This window comes from Phaseolus vulgaris, chromosome 6 (assembly GCF_051622355.1).
Source record: "Phaseolus vulgaris cultivar YP4 chromosome 6, ASM5162235v1, whole genome shotgun sequence".
In the NCBI taxonomy this organism is placed as follows: Eukaryota; Viridiplantae; Streptophyta; class Magnoliopsida; order Fabales; family Fabaceae; genus Phaseolus; species Phaseolus vulgaris.
Window position 1 is genome coordinate 36,723,560 of NC_143503.1, and position 16,961 is coordinate 36,740,520.

Genomic DNA, 16,961 nt, shown 5'->3' on the forward strand with positions numbered 1-16,961 from the left:
CAAGCGAATCAGTTTCGGGGAAAGAGCGTGAATGTAAATTTAAAATATGAAGAATATAACCGTATCTGTTATGCAGTTACAGATAATAGAAACAGAAAAAGTTGTTGAAAAAGAAGATCTATTGGATTATACCTCCCAATAAAAACCCTAAAGACATGTTTGGTGACAAGGGTGGACCAATTCTGAGACGAGTGGGTCCAAATCGGTTTCTCGCTTTCCCATTAAGAAACCGAAACCAGTCACTCTTCTGCGCCAAACAAATTAATCTCTAACTTCCTTAAATTTTGGTATTTGAAAATCCCTAAATGGCCACAGTGTCCTTTTCTTTGAGACCAAACATCTTCCATTGAAACATGCATTTTGGTGTTTTTCTTTTTCTTTTTGGTCACTAATCACTTTAGTTTATGGCAAAAGCAACAAGGAGGTTGAGTATGGTGAAAACTCCTCTCAAATCAACCAACTATTCTAATATTCATTACTCTTTAAGTTTCAAGAGTACTTCAAATCATACATAATAATTCTAAAGATAAACACTTCAAGTATTTATATTATTCATAGAGACAAGAATCATAGGTACAATACCAATTGTTTTTTATTAACTTCTTTCTTTCAATACACTAAAAAAAATCTTATATCACTTAAGAATTATTAAACTAAAAAACAATTTACAACTGTTTTTCTTTTTTAATTATTAAGGTGCTTTTTTTAAAAAAAATCACAATTTTTTCAAAAATTAAACATGAGTGTAACTAAAAAATTATTTGTATCACTTTTTTTTTACAAGAGGGTGAAAATTGACCAACTAAAATGACCCTTTGTTTATTTTTCTCCTCTGCATATGTGTTCATTCATTTGGGATTAAATATTTCAGATTATTATGTAAAATATGGATTTATATGTAAAACAACTATTTCAGATTGAAAATAAAGATTTATTGGTAAGAAGGTACTCTGAGAAAGAAGAAGAAAATTATTAAGACCTTATTATAAATTTAATAGTGTAACTGTATTCTTTTAATGCTATTTATTTTTTACCAAATATTCTTTAATTAAATGGAGATTGAAATTTATTTCTTTTGTAAATTAGCGTCTTTAATTCTAATTGGCATTAATTAAGATTCTGTTGTTTATTAGAGAGTTACGATCAATTTAATTATTAGGCATTTAATTTAATCTTTCAACCTTCTGCGAAAGACAAATTATATTTTGTATACTATTTAATTAATAGTTTCAACATACTATTGTAATTAATTTTCATTGTATTTTATTTTTCAAATAAAAGGCGTGATCAATTTAACATATTTAATATTTTTATTATTGTTTGGCACATTTAATATTTTTTTATTTAATAGTATATGATAGGTTGAGAGGGCATGCAAAGAAAGAAAATACAAACATGTAGGAGGGGCAAAATAGATATTTCGAATAATTCTTTATTAATCATTTCTTCATTGTACAGAGGGAATTTTGAGGATTGTCTTGTTCCAATCCTTGCAGATTTGGGTGAGCATGCAACAGAAAACTCATAATTTTTTGATTTTTTTAATAATAACAGCAACAATGAATCTAGGTTCACGCGCCCCACCAGCATCTAAACTCCACCTAAAGACATCACCAGCAATGGGACCAGCCTTCTTTAGAGAGAGTGCATAACACGCATCCTAAAGCACTCTTTCACATTCAGAGCATATTATATTATATTATATATTTATTTAATTTCTGTTGAGAAAATAGAAATAAAAAAGTAAAAAAATAGAGTGAGAAAAGGAGTTGCACAGCACAGTGTTTGTTATGTTGAAAATATATAAGGAAAATTGTAGGGAAAATAGAAAGTGTAGAACAGTGACTCTTCTTGTTCTGCAAGTTTAATGGGCAGTGAGAGAGTAACAGAATGAGAGAATGTTGAATCTTTGCATGCTTCACCAACTCCTCACAGATAAAACCCAATCACCCAGTTTTCATCTTCTTTTCTTCTTTTCTTTTCAAATGCAAATGCGATTGTGAGTCCCATCATACACACGCCACCACCTTCGATTCTTCTACCCTACCCTACCCTACCCACACGACGTCGTCTTAATGGCGTCTTTATCTTCTTCAGTTGTTCTGTTTCTTCTGCGGTTCCCCATCTTCTGAGTGAGTCACTTTTGTTTTTGTTTTTGCTTTTGCTGTTGCTGAGATGGTGAGAGAGACGATAGAGAGAGCGAGAGGCGATGGGGAACTGGAGGAGGAGTTAGAAATGCTGCTGGATGAGATCCCTCATGCTAGGTTGCATAATCTCCATCATCATCGCCATAGACGCGGTGTTGATGATGATGAACGCGATTGCGTTTTCTTTACGAAACAGACACACTATGGCCATTATAATGGTAATGGTAACGGTCATGATTATGGTTATGGTAATGGTGTGTGTTACAATGATGGCTTCAAATCCCCTATGAGTGGATTCTCTCTGCAATCTGAGGATTCTTCATCCAGTTTGTTTTCGATGTCTCCTCCTCCTCTTGAGGACCTCAAATCCAGAGTGGCTTCTAGGAGCTCTTATTACCCCAACAGCCACCACCACCACCTCAACAATCTCTACCTCAATTCTATGATCCCTGATTCCACTGTGAAGCTCAATGAGACTGAGAGATTGGTTCATGAACTGGGCATGTGCTCTAATTTTAGTAAAATGTGCATTGCTGATGATACACACCAGAATCGTAATTTTCTTCCGTTTGGCCGTGAATTTGTCAATAATGTTCCCAACACGCGTGGTGGTGGTGGTGGGGACTGTGACAATTTTGGAAGAAGGTATAGTGATTCTGTGGGGTTTCAGTCCCCTGTAGCCAGGACAAAGAGTTCTGTCACTCGGGCTGCTGAAATTAATTCAGCATTGTTAGGATTGACTCAGGATGATAAAATGAATAATTTATTTGAATCGTTGCAGTCTTGTCCTAGGCTGCATGAGCTCCAAATGCTCTCTCAATTAAATGGATTCAGTGGTGGTTCGATGGATTTTCCGAGGCGTGGAAGGCAGCTGACGAGTAACTACTCTGGAAGTGAAAGTGTGGTGCCGATGATTGCTGGTTCCTTGAGCCAAAATCCAGCTGTTGATGCTGCTTCACATCATGCACAGAAATATGGAATTAACTTGTTGGAGGAAAGGGGGGTGTCAAGACTGCCTAACAATTCCTTTTGTCCTAACATTAAGCCTTGCATGAGTGTTCATGAGTTTCTACAGTATGGCCTTTCTCAGCCTAATGCAAGAGTTGTGCCACTTTTGAATTCTAGAATTCCTCGAGGAAATCTCGATGCTATTACAAGTGAGGGGAGTTTCATTATACAGGGGGAAGGTTTAAATTATGTTGTTAGCAGGGATTTGGATCATTCAAGGTGTCAGCATTCTGTGCGTGAAAGTGGCTTTGCTAAGCAGCTACAGCCGTCAGAGCTAGACATCCGACACCAGATTGTAGGATATGAAAATCCTAGGAGTCCCAGGAATGGGTTCACATTCCCTATGCTACCTAAGTATAATTCCCTTGCAGAAGCTAGAGGGTCGTTATATTTAATAGCCAAAGATCAACATGGCTGTAGGTTCCTGCAAAGAATGTTTGATGAGGGTACACTGGAAGATGTTCAAGTGATATTTAGTGAGATAATTGATCATGTAGTTGAACTTATGATGAATCCCTTTGGAAATTACCTTATGCAAAAGTTGTTGGATGTATGTGATGAAGAACAGAGGATGCAGATTATACTTGTAGTTACACAGGAGACAGGGCAGCTTGTCAGAATCTCTTTAAACACTCACGGGTACTTACGCAACTTATGATAGCATTGAAATGATATATTGACTGTATGATGCTGAATTTGACTTTACCTTTTATCTTTTTCCAGCACTCGTGTGGTACAGAAGCTAATTGAGACTCTCAAAACTAGGCAGCAAATTTCATTAGTTGTATCGGCTTTGCAACCAGGATTCTTGGCCCTCATCAAAGATCTTAATGGGAATCATGTGGTTCAACATTGTTTACAATGTCTTAGCACTGAAGATAACAAAGTATGACTTCTACAGTTTTCTTAAAATGTTTATTGATTTGGATAACATGGTAGTTATTAGTTATGGGTGAACATAAATTGATCTGCTTAAATCACTTGTTACTATATTTTCTTTGAGCTTTTGGATAAATCCATGATAACTGAACATCTTGTGTGAGAAAGCACTTTGGTTTTCTGCCAGTTTCATTTCGTTGTCAAAAGTTTATAATGCTTATTTCGCGGACTTGAAATATTGTGTAATGATGTTCTATTAATTGAATTTTCAACTTTATTGCATCTTTATGCTTAAATTTGTATGCATTATGAATAAAATTTGAGAAGTCTTTTTTTGTTATATTAGTGAACTTCTTAGTCCTTTTTGAAAGGAGAGGGTTCACAGGAAGCATTATGGTTAAGTGTTGTTCTGCATTATGGTTTCAACATGGACAAATTGTTCAAACTTTCTTGTGTACTCATCTTTCAGATATGGTCCTCTACTTAGAACTATTATGCTTTTAACAGGACTATGACTTTACAGGCAAGTAGTAACACCAAGTTCATCATCTCGGATGGCTATTTTTGATACTTGATATTGAGAATATACATCATGGTATCAAAGCATTTGAAATTATATTTTATGATCTCGTAGTTTACACTCTCCTCTTAGACACAGAAAAGACTAAGACAAAATATTAAATAATTCATTGTACATTACCATGTCTGTTTGTATTTTATTCTTTTCATGGAATACAAATGCAGAGATGTAATTGCCCTTTCCTTGCTTTTACTCCTATTGTTCTTTAGCATACTGTTCTATTTTTTGAGAGAGAATTTTTAATCTCTCTTACAGTTGGAAATCCAATGTAGCAATAGGTTATATAATCTTGTTAGAATTTAGGTTCATATTTACATACCAGAGACTACTTAAAATTGGTTGCATGAAAATGCTCATGAATACTAATGGTTTACCATCTGAAACTTAGTTTGTTATGGGTTAAAGTTCAAGACTTCCAAATGCACTTGTCTATTGCCTTGTTTATAAACTTGATCAACATTTTGAGAGTCTTGAGATCAAGAAACCAATGACAGATTAACTTGTGTTGGTCTATGTAGTGGAAAAGGGCTTATGAACTGTGGTTGATGTTTTGAGTATTATGCTGTGCTGTGCATATTGTTAGTTTAAGGCTAGGTATATTTTTGTGCAATGAAAATCTTGCTCAAAATAAATGACAAGTATCTGCTAATTGATTCAGGCTGATCACACTGTCACAAATGTCATTTCTTAAACAATAAAAATCGTCGTTTGATGAAATTGCATAAAATGTGTGCAAATATAAATATTTTGTTGCAGAAGAGTTACATTTCCCATTCTTTGCATTGGTCAGTTCATATTTGTTGCTGCTGCCAAGTATTGTGTTGACATTGCAACTCATCAACATGGGTGTTGTGTTCTACAAAGATGCATTGGTCATTCAAGTGGGGAGCTTAGAGAAAATCTGGTTGCAGAAATATCTACTAATGCACTTCTCCTGGCTCAAGATCAATATGGGTAATTATTTGAAGCATATTACTTAAAATATAAAGTATATTAAACCTTGCATTGCATAGATATTTTTTTGCATTAAGCCTGTCTGCATCTTTGCCTACGGACATTTTTTTTCCTGGGACATAGAATCTTAGCTGTAGCATATTGTCTAGTGATTGGTAAAGAAATTCTTAGCCCATACCACTGGACCGACTTTGGGGGAATTTATATGTGGGTAGTCATGGAACATTATTTTGTTTACAACTTTTGCACATGACCATTCCATGTTTAGATTGGAGATGGTGCAATTATGGAAGAGAGAATATCAAAGAATTTGATTAAGGGGGTAATTTTTTTAACAAATATTATATTTAATTTCGAAACAGAAATCATCTATAATCATCACCTTTTTTAATTAAGCCATTTGTGAGACTCCTTAAACCAGATGGTGCACTGCAATCCGCTTGAAATGAGTGTTTTTCTCTGTTTGTTACTGTACTATTTTCTCTTTTGCGTTTTTCTGCTTTCTTCTGTGCTTGAGACGCGTGATTAACAGATACATTTTTAATGGAGGGTTTGTCTACAGGTAGGTATTTGGTCTTATTTAGAAATAAGATGGTACCTTGAAACTGAGATCAATTTTTGTTTCCCCTGTGATTTTCCACTTTATGATCTATTCATTCTTTTTGTCTTCCACAGAAATTATGTTGTTCAATTTATCCTGGACTTGAGGATTCCTTCAGCGACTGCAACTTTAAGTTTGCTATTTGAAGGTAAATATGTGCACCTGTCAATGCAGAAGTTCAGCAGTCATGTCGTTGAAAAATGTCTTGCTGTATTCAATGATGAGAACCGATCAAGAGTCATTCATGAACTACTCTGGGCTCCTCACTTCGAACAATTGCTTCAAGATCCACATGCAAATTATGTTGTTCAATCAGCTCTTCGACATTCTGAGGTTTGTAACATGAATGCTTTATATTCCTTTCTCTCCGATTGCTGCTTCCGACATCCTTAAGTGCATGAAATTTCCACAGTCGTGCCTAAGCTTTTTGGGGCTGTGTCAATGAACATTTTGATTCCTCTGACATATTTGCTTGGTATTTCTTTTCTCACACTTGTCCTTTACTTCCAAACTAGGGCCATGTGCGTAATTTACTAGTTGAAGCAATTGGGTCCCACAAAGCAATTTCACGGAATAGCCCATATTCCAAGAAGATTTTCTCCCAGAAGCTGTTGAAGAAATGATACATATTCTCCCCTTAGCAAGTACTGTTGTTGTTCTACAATAAAAATCATTTTGGAGTTTGCCACTGAACAAAATGCATTTCATGGTTATTTAACTGTAAGTTGGGATGGTAATAACCATAGAAAGGAGTCAGTCTGTTTAGAAAAACTTATCCTTCTGCTCAGATAATATATCAGATAATATATGAAAGAATGGAGAAAAAGAAAGAACAGGCAATTTTGCTCCCGTTTAATTTTTCAACCTTTGAATGTACAATGTTGTCTTGTATCTCTACTTATTGGATATTATTATTATTATCATGTTAATTATGTTATTCTCACTGGCTGATAATGTACAGTGTATATATAGTATTAGGATGTCTGGTGTTACTGTAATACTATGAAGAATCTCTGAGAATAACTTCCCTTGTCTTGTGTGCAAGGGAATGAATTATGACGCCGGTTGTCTAATTGTACTTACAATTATTATATTATAAATTTCCTGTTCTTGATTAGAGAATCTCATTTTCTAATAGCAAATTTATCAATGGAGGAATCCATGGAGGAACTCATGATATTTCCAGTACATATTGTAGTGAGGGGTTGAGTTTATGAAACTGTCCCACACCCACAATGTCAAATTGCCAAAATAATAAAGGTGATAGTTGTCAAAATCTTCACTGATATTCTTATATCAGTATGAGAACATATAATAAATATTTTTTCGAATGAAATTCATGTTGGTGTTTTTATTTTTATTGAAAAGGCCTTGAATCCAATTTCAAATGCTTTTAGAGAAAGGATAATGAAGGAAAACATGACCAATAGTTTTGGGATAATCGTATTTGTTTGTTTGTAGTATGAACAAAATATGATACTAACAGCTTATTACTTGTTTAAAAAGTTATAGATTTTTTGTTGTATGGAGGGAAAATGTAATCATCACCTTAAAAATATCTCAACATTTTGGAATTAGTTGAGGATATGTGGTTTATTTACTTATTTAAGGAGGACATAATTAATTTTCTTTTTAATAGGAAAAACAATTCTATTTATCATAAGTTACTGTGCTTTTTTACTTACTTTTTAAAATACAACTATAAAAATATAAGAAGTTAATTTGAAAATTTGGAAACAGAGGAGTTGTTGGCTAAGTTTTAGTAAATTAAACTCAAAATATTTAAAAAAAGTTATATTTATTTATTTAAATTGTTTGGACAACGAGAATATCTAAAAAAGATAAAAAAAAATTATGATAAAATATGATTAAATATGTTTTTCGTGTCTTATAGGTGAAATTGAATTTTTTTAGTATGAATATTTCTAGTCAAAAAATTATTACAATAAATTCTTATTAGTGATTATTTTTGCACAACAAAGAACTTTTTTTAATATGAATTGTATTATAATATTGTAACATGTATCATGTAAATAAAACTAAGACTTATTTCAATAATTTATTTATTACATATATGTATGAAATTTAAATTTTGGACTAGAAAAAAAAAACAGATTAACGTAAAATAAAAAAAACATATTTAACTAGATAGTTAAATGACAACGAATATTTGCACTAAATGCTGTAAAAAGTTTAATATATAATATAAATTAAATAGTTTTTTTATCTAAATCCTAAACTCTAAATATTTTTTTTTCTTTAAAATAATTAAATAATTTATACTCCAAAAAATAATTATTACAAAAATTTGCAACACTATTTATATATATATATATATATATACTTAGTTATTATTTTAATATTTTTAAATATATTTCTTAAAACTGTATTATTTTAATATAATAAAACTACAAATACACATGTAAAATGTGAAGGTGTATTGGCTAGTGTTTATAATAACAATTGTCTACATATTTATTTAACAAAATTAAAAGGAGAATATTTTTACATATTTATTAATTTGAGCTTTGATCCCTCCAAATATGCATATTTATATGTGTAGGGAGAAAGTTTGAAAGTGAAGAAAAAAAAGAAAGACAAGTGGCGATGATGGGGCACGTGCCAAGGAGAGTGAGAACACGTGCAAGGTAGCGGAAGCTGAAGTCACCGTGGACCAATAGAAATGCAGTAACTGATCGGATCTTAAGCACCCACCTCCCATCCACGAACCTTATTTCATATCAATCTCAATACACGTGTCAGTCTTTCCGTGATACCTTTTGGTCACATTAATTAATTAAAAATAATATTATTTTTAGCGAACAAAATTATGGGCAAAATTCAAGTTGGATAGTAAAGAAGGGTCTCGAAAGGAATCCCCACTCGTGAGGTGAACAGAGCACCAACGTTTTCCTTTCTCTCTCTCTCTCTGTTTTCTTTCTCTTCGTCTTCCCCAATTTCTGCGATTTCTCAACAATCTTCATCTTCAGGTCCGTTTCAATTCCTCATGCTGATTTCTCCTTTTGCTAACCTTTTCCCCTTTCCTTTCTCGTCTTTGCATGCTGTAGTGTTTTACTCTCATCAATACCAAAACTAACCCTCAAAAGGAAATAACTCCTCAACAGAATTTCTCCACGCTTCTCTTCTCCTCCTCAAAGGTTTACTTTCTAGTCATAGGATGTGAATTAAACTCTATTTTGTCTTGATTTATGATTTCTTATTGATATTATAGTTATTATTAGTTTTTTGTTGTCACCTGCGCATGCCTTCTAATTTCTGTGATTTTTAGTTTTAATTTTAAGTTTGGTAGTTTGGCGTTTTTTTTTTAAATTTTAGTATGACTTTACAATTCGGTTGGGGCAATGTTTGCCAAGTAAGGAAATGGTGAAAATGATATTTCGGTTTTCTGGATATTCAAATTTTGGGGTCTCACTAGCTAGTTTTGTTTTTTGTAAACTGATTTATTCTGGATTTCTGGTATAGTTGACTGTCTAGATTTGTAGTAAGTTGCTAAATAAAATGAAATTGTATGAATTTTGAAGTTAGGAAGAGAACAACAGTGGCTGATTGACAAGTTGGCATCAGGGACTTCACGGAATGAGATTCTGGTATAGCGAAAGTTCATCATAGGAGATAATGATTGTATAACACTAAAGAATGTCCTTAGCTCACGAGTTTTTTTGTCTAAGTGCCCTGGTTAAGGTTTTGTCAAGCCGATAAAACTTGAAGCAGGAACCATTTGGATCCCGTTTTATAATTTTGAGACCTAGTGTGAGCTGTAATGCCAGCTATGTATTTTCTGAACAAAATACAATTTTGTTGACAAATTACTTTTATATTCAAAATTTCCAAATTTTGTTTTATCATACTTGTAGTAAACACAGATAAGGGGATTGCTATTGGCAATTTGTAATGGATAGAAATAGGTGCTCATATGCTGTCTGTGTTGTGGTGGTGGTGATACAAGTACTAGCAAGCAGGCCTAGTTAATACTCACTCACAATGCTGTAGCTTGAGTGTTAGCCTAACATTAAGAATTCACTGTTGGATGCTGTAGCCTGTAGGTATTAATGGCAATCTCTATTCATAATTTTTAAGCTCGATGGATGTACAAGCCCTGATTGGCACTGATGTTGTTTCAGTGATTTTTTGAACTTATGATTTAAGAAGTTTAAGCTATGTTTTTTGTTTGGCATATTCTGTAATTGAAAAGCCACCTTTGGACTTTGATGGCAGATATAATTAAGTAGCATGATATTGGACCAACCAGTTGAATGTATCGTTAATGGTGGATAAAAAGTCTCAGCGGAATATCAAGCATATGTATGTACGAGGTATAGACTGTTATAGTTACATTCAACTCCAGTATTTGAAGTATAATATTCTTGTGCCATACTATACCGATACAGCACAATGACTTGTATTATTTTTCTCTAGTTCAATTTCCAATCTTTACATTATGCAGAATATATAGCTGGCCCTAATTCCTTTCCTTATAAGACATCAATGTCCCATATGTTTTCTTGAGTTACCTATTGAATATAGTTGTCAATCAAGTTTAAGCAAGGAAGCATTTATTGCTAACTTGTTAAGATGTTTTGGATCTGTCTCTAATCATTAAACAGCGTTTCTTTCTTAATTTCACATTATAAGATAGAAACTAACTTCACTTCTCTACTAACTAAAATAATTTACCATGATGGTCGTGCAATGTATGCTGACTTGTCTTCACTGAGCTTGAGTGCCTTTTTCTGCATTAACCAAAAGATTGCCTCCTTTTACAATCTTTATTGAGATAATCATATAGGTTAAAGACTTTTCAGCATAATTAGATACTGTTTTTCTTCTCATTGTGTCACACTGATTAAAATAAGTTAAGTTCCTGTCATTGGTCGCTCAGTGATGTCACGTCTTTGGCCATGTTCCCAATAGTTTCATTTCTTTATACATCATTCTAAGGCTATGCACTCAATATTGAACAGTTTGTTGTGAGCTGGAGGAAATATGACTAGTATGCTGTACTATAGCTAATGCTCAGTGGCATATGTATGTGATAACTGAAGAATGTTCGTATGTTACTTGTATAATGTGATCCACTCTGTAATGTTATTGATTATATCACTATTTGGACTTCATTAGATGTTTTCATTGAAGTAGTACTGTTATTTCTGATTGAATATCACTTTACATGGAAATGAACTTTTGGTCTGTATCATAATATTATTAGCAGGCTGTTGTGCAATCTAATCTCAAAACAGCTAGATAAGAAGATCTGGCTTGGTAATTATTGATATGTTTCTGAAGTGCTACCCTTGAAAAGCTAGATATTGATTGGTACAGTTAATTTGAAGTGCACAGTACTGGTTAATGGTAAATTTGAATCCCAAGTGTGTACGACATTCCTTCTACTCTTGGCCTAACTCAGCACCACTTTTTTCCTTATTTGCATAGCCCAGTATCAGGCTTGAGTTAGGCTTAGTTGAATATCAGTTTGAATCTTTGATGACAAGGTTCTTGTTTAGTAATGTGGATTTTTTTTATCAAAATTTATTCCAGAACTCTACTTGCAGGTTAAAATGATCCTGTTTATGAATAATTAAAAAAATTATGTGTTGTATCTTGTTTCCTCTTTCCTGCTGATTCCAACAGAGTGGTGGGGGTTGTACTTCTATTTATGTGCTTTGACAAATTTATATGTCTCATTCTTGTTATCTATTTGTTTCAATATGTGATGCCTAGTTATTTGAATAATTTCTTATATTGTGTCTTTGTGTTACAGCTTGAAGATAATGTGTGGGATGGATTTGGTGAATGTGATGACCATACAATACCCCATGCTGGTGACAAGCATAATAAACAGTTAACAATACAGGGAGATATCTGTAAGGATTCACTTCACGAATTACATGGTATCAGAAGTAGGGATTACACTAATATCTATGGTACCCAGGATAAGGAGAAATTGTACTTAGAAAATATAACTCAGAAAGAGAAAATGCTAGAAAAGGATTCGTGGTCTCATACACCTGAAGCTGTGTTTTCTTCTCGTGTTGGTGACTCAAGTAAAGAAGCCAAAAGGCCAACGTTAAATGACACAGGCATGTCCAATCACTGCTTCAAGAGCAGCAATTTAGATTCTGGTGGATGCGATCTTTGTGAAGACGATACTATCTTGGGAGATAAGTGTGTGGTTGAAAATGACAGTGTATGTCAATATCCAATCAATCAAATATCCCAAGCTGACAATGAACTCAGTTTTCTTGATAATGATGGGTGGCTGGATATAGGAGACTTTGAAGATGTTGACAGGATGTTGTAAGAAATTCTCCTACTTGGCAGAAATTTCCTCATCTTTTCCTTTGTTTTGAAATGCTATTCAATTCATTGCAATCATGTTATAGAATCTAAATATGACTTTTTAAATTTCAGAAGTTGTGATTTAACGTTTGGAACTGGAAGTCTGAACAATGAAGAGGACTTCTGCTGGCTTTCATCTTCTCATGGTGCTGAAGGTTCTGATGATGCATTGAAGTCTGACTTTAAGTTTTCATATGCAGAAATGAGTCCGTTGAAAAGTATATCAGATTATAAAATGGACTCTAAGAAAAATATGGTAGGTCTTTCAAATGACTCCGATGAAAGATCATCTCCTGTTGATGAAAAAAACAGTTCTCAAATGGAGGTTATTGATGATGGTGTCCCTGTTCCATTATCGATGTTCAGTGAGAATGAGTCAGATATGAAATCTGGTATTAAAGTTGACTTGCTACCCAAAGAAAAGGTTGGTTACCCATTCATTTTATTTCATTATATTTTCTCTACCTTCTAATATAGGTTCCAAATTCCCAACTTTTTAATCATGGTGTAAAAAAATGTGATGTGAATTCTTTTACCTAAATATGGGAAGTGGGGGGCGAGGGAGTGAGGATTATTTAAACAAACTCTCATAGTGGTCTTCTCAAAGGTTTGTGACATAGTAAGTTTTGACACATGCCTTTGACCTGGTAAAAATTATTAATGGCATTAAATTAAATTATTGTATATCGCAATACAAGTCTGTCCTGAGCTGCCGCAGAACTGATTATGTTTTGATATTTCAAGGATAATAATGTTGGAATACATATATTTTAGACAGATTCAGTTGATTTCTGAATATAATCATATATTCGCTCATAAAAAAAAGTTTTGTAATTTATGAAATCAAGCAAAATGTTGTCAGTATTGATTCCTAAAACTCTTAAGACGTTGAAGTAATAGAACATTAAATAATTTTAGTATATGCTTTTCATAGATAATTTTATGGTGTATTCTCAACTTATAATTTTTTATCTTGATTAGAAGGTATCCACTAACGAGTGTGCATTAAGAGAAGTCTAGTAAATAACTCTGTTTGATATAGATAATGTTTTTTCACGTTAAACTACTTTTTCTTTACTGATAAAAGATTGGGCTCGAGTCCTTTATGTTATACTCAAAAAGTCAAGATCAATTCTTTCATTTCACTTTTTAAGGGTAATTTGTTGGATTTACTTGGTTTAGAATGTAAGTTTAATAGCAAACTGAACTACTCTGAATCCATTTTATTAGGGTGAGCCCTTAAACTGAACTAAGTTGACTCCTAATTAGTACATCACCTATAATTTTTGTTTTACAGCCACACAGGAAGCTGCCAAAGCCATCAGTGGGAAGGCGAAAAAATGGGTACCTAGAAAATGGAGGTTCTGTTCATCCTTACGCACCTCCAGAGCAATATGCAGATACAAAGCAGCCCTTTGGAACATCTTCCAGTGTAGTTACATCTCTTGATAGCATCCAGAAACATAAGCTGAGCATAGATTCTGATTCTTTAGGCTGTATACAGACACAAATTCCTACAAGACTCCCAGACTATAGTCATGCTCCAAATCTCACTTCCCTCTTTCCAACTTTGTCTGGATCAAGATCTGAGCATGATGGACATCTGTCTCCTTCTGTTAAAGAATCATCATACGCGTCAAACATGGAAAGCTCTCATGGTCATTCTTTGGAGGCTGCTGCCTTGAAAACATTTGAAAACAGAGAAAAGTCATACCAATGCTCTGATGGACCTCCGTTAAGTAGTAGTTTCAAAAATGATAATACGGCAAATCAAATACCACTTCATAGTCCAGGTTCAGCTCAGCAAGTAGGTCATCAGTTTGAAAATGAAAATGAAGGTCATAGTGAAGTCCAGGGAGTTAGCTTAGGTTTTTCACCAGAAATAGATTCTTCAGCAGTGCAGGAAAGCTCATCCATGGGCTCTGTTCTGGACCAAACCTCACTTGAAGCAACTGTGTTTTGCCACCTGCAACAGATCATGGATCAGGTATCTGAATCTTGTTCAAGTTTGATCCTGTTTGTTCTTTGTATTTTTGTTATCTTGAGAGGAAGGAGTATATTATATTTATCTTCTCAACATTGAACTCTAGACATGTATTGAAATGGGTTAGCTTTGATTTTGACCACTTATGCATAGTAAGAGAAAAAGCATGTAAGTTTATAGCTTATCAGTTGGTAATGTTTTATGTGCAAATCAAGAAGAGTTTTTTCATCCTCCCTGGCAGATTTCTTTTCTGGGGTGAAGTACTTTTTCAAGTCTAGTCAACGGTTAACTTTGGCATTGCCATCCACGTTTTTAAAACATTCTATTACATATACATCATGAAGTAGTTTCTCTTAGGGGTATTGGATCGGTTTATTAGATATATGAAGTCCTTATCTTGCATCCCCCTAATAACTAGAGCTCTCAGGGGAGGTTTGATGACAGTTTGGCACGGTTGAATATTGGGCATTGCATACAGATCTTTGAAAAAAAAAACTTAAGACGTAATGTTTAATAATAATTACCATTTTCATAGTGATTTACACACTTCCTTATTGATTTTGGAAAATATATGAAAGGGATGTTGGAAGAATGATAGCAGCAATGATTTGGATGTACCCAAAGTGTTTGCATAGAGTAGGGTGTCAGCCTCAGTAAAAAAATTGTCTTCTTGATATGAATGAAGGTGGAAAGGTTTGGTAGCAGAGCAAGATTTCCTTGGCTGTTGTAGTTGTTCCCATTCAGTGAAAGGAATGGAAAAAAATAATACTCAGGGTTTAAGCAGCAGAAAGGAATATCAAATTTATTATTTTTAGTGTAAAATTCAAGAATTTGAGGCAATGAAGAACTAAAGATTTGTAGCTGTGATGATGCTAAGGTTTACCTGCATGTGTCTCGTTACTGAAAATTTTCACTTCATTGATTACAATTGTCTATCACATTCACACCTATAATTTGCTTGATTGCAGTTGGATATTAAAACCAAACTGTGCATAAGGGACAGTCTATACCGCTTGGCTAAGAGTGCTGAGCAAAGACATAATGATTCAAATGCTAATGGTTGCATTGGAGACAATGGAGCATGCAAAACAATGATGGTGCAGGATGCAAGCAGGTATTGCTCACTTTTTCGCTTCAGATTATATTTTTCTTGACTACAAGGTATAGCATGATTTAGAATGTTAGTAGTTTTGTATGCTCCGTATCTTGCCTTTGCAGTGTTTCCGAAGATGTATTATTCTATTAATTTATTCATATACTCACATAATATTTTGTGGATATATCTCAAAATACCATGTTTATGAATTAATGTTTTGGATAACACATAGCTTCATTCAGGTGTACCGGATTAATGGATATGGAAACTAACACAAATCCCATGGATCGGTCTGTAGCACACTTACTGTTTCACAGGCCCTCAGATCCATCAATGTTGCTTCCTAACGAAACTTTACCTTTCAAATCCGGTGCCACGGTATGCTTTCATGAATTTTTGGCATTTTAGTAGAAAGTTACTGTTTGGTCCAATTCTGATTTTCTAGTTTAATTGACAGATGCATCATGCATCAGCGATCAATCTGCCAGTAAAGACTGAGAAACAAGTCTGTCAAGAAGATTCTTCAGCCGGATTGGAGAATAAGTTTTCAGTGGGTAACAACACCAAATGAAGGTGAAACCAGCATTTGGCACGTTTCGTTGTGCAAAATCTCTTACTTTTCCAATCATCGTCGTATGAGGATGTATAATTATTTCGGGCTTACTCGGATCCCTCCGTTAATTTGTAATTCATTTTTGCATCGAATGCCATAATACTGATGTAAATTTGTGCTAATCGTCGTCATAAGGTAGCATATACTATGATTTAGAGCAGTGCCACGCTCCCAATTATTTTCATCCGAAATGTCACCATTATCGCGCAGCTCATTAACTCATCAAATTAATCTGAAACTGGTGTCACTTCTCTGACCTTTTTCAAGTGGTAATGATAAAATTAGAGACCAGAGGTGGAACCGAAGACCTTCAATAGTAACTTTTGACTTTTTTTTAAAGGTACTTATTTAAGGTTCTTGTGCCTTTTATATTATTTGTGATTCTGTTCTTTGTTTCCAGATTACCAATTATTGGACCCCCTAGTGCCAACTTTTAATTACAATTTTAATTGGGTTGCAACTTATAAACTCGATCAACCAATTTAAATTCAAATTTTACTTTTATCTATTTAATATTATTTTATTCTTTTTTTTTTGTCTAATAACTTGTTCAAATAACTACGAAAGCGCTCTCATTCTTTTCTTATAACTTCCATATTCTATCTTCTTGCAGATCTTTTTTTTTTTCTAACTTGGTATAAAATTAATATACACATGTAAGATGATAAAAAAATATAACAATAAGTTTTAAATCAACAAAATAAAATACCATGATAAAAATCAGGGATTATTGTTCTTATCT

At 33.7% G+C, this 16,961-nt stretch overlaps 2 protein-coding genes across 11 annotated transcripts; both read left to right on the forward strand.

Annotated features, from left to right (window-relative positions):
- Window positions 1–1,773: 1,773 nt before the first annotated feature.
- LOC137832801 (uncharacterized) lies at window positions 1,774–7,286 on the forward strand. Its single transcript, XM_068641148.2, has 5 exons — window positions 1,774–3,794; window positions 3,879–4,041; window positions 5,405–5,568; window positions 6,244–6,502; window positions 6,685–7,286. The coding sequence occupies exons 1-5, from the start codon at window positions 2,176–2,178 to the stop codon at window positions 6,790–6,792; spliced, it is 2,313 nt and encodes a 770-aa protein (XP_068497249.1). The 5' UTR covers window positions 1,774–2,175; the 3' UTR covers window positions 6,793–7,286.
- Window positions 7,287–8,907: 1,621 nt separating this feature from the next.
- LOC137832803 (dentin sialophosphoprotein-like protein) lies at window positions 8,908–16,379 on the forward strand. Of its 10 annotated transcripts, none has more exons than XM_068641152.1 (9): window positions 9,027–9,159; window positions 9,295–9,327; window positions 10,406–10,503; window positions 11,949–12,484; window positions 12,599–12,950; window positions 13,824–14,513; window positions 15,479–15,624; window positions 15,849–15,984; window positions 16,064–16,379. In XM_068641152.1, exons 3-9 carry the CDS (start codon window positions 10,495–10,497, stop codon window positions 16,175–16,177), a joined length of 1,983 nt encoding a protein of 660 aa, XP_068497253.1. In that variant the 5' UTR covers window positions 9,027–9,159; window positions 9,295–9,327; window positions 10,406–10,494; the 3' UTR covers window positions 16,178–16,379. The 10 variants fall into 10 exon arrangements, 5 of the variants coding, with proteins under 5 accessions (XP_068497256.1, XP_068497251.1, XP_068497254.1 ...); XM_090304047.1 differs by having other exon boundaries at window positions 9,046–9,159; window positions 10,406–10,492; XR_016521799.1 differs by having other exon boundaries at window positions 9,049–9,159; window positions 15,839–15,984.
- The last annotated feature ends 582 nt before the right edge of the window (window positions 16,380–16,961 follow it).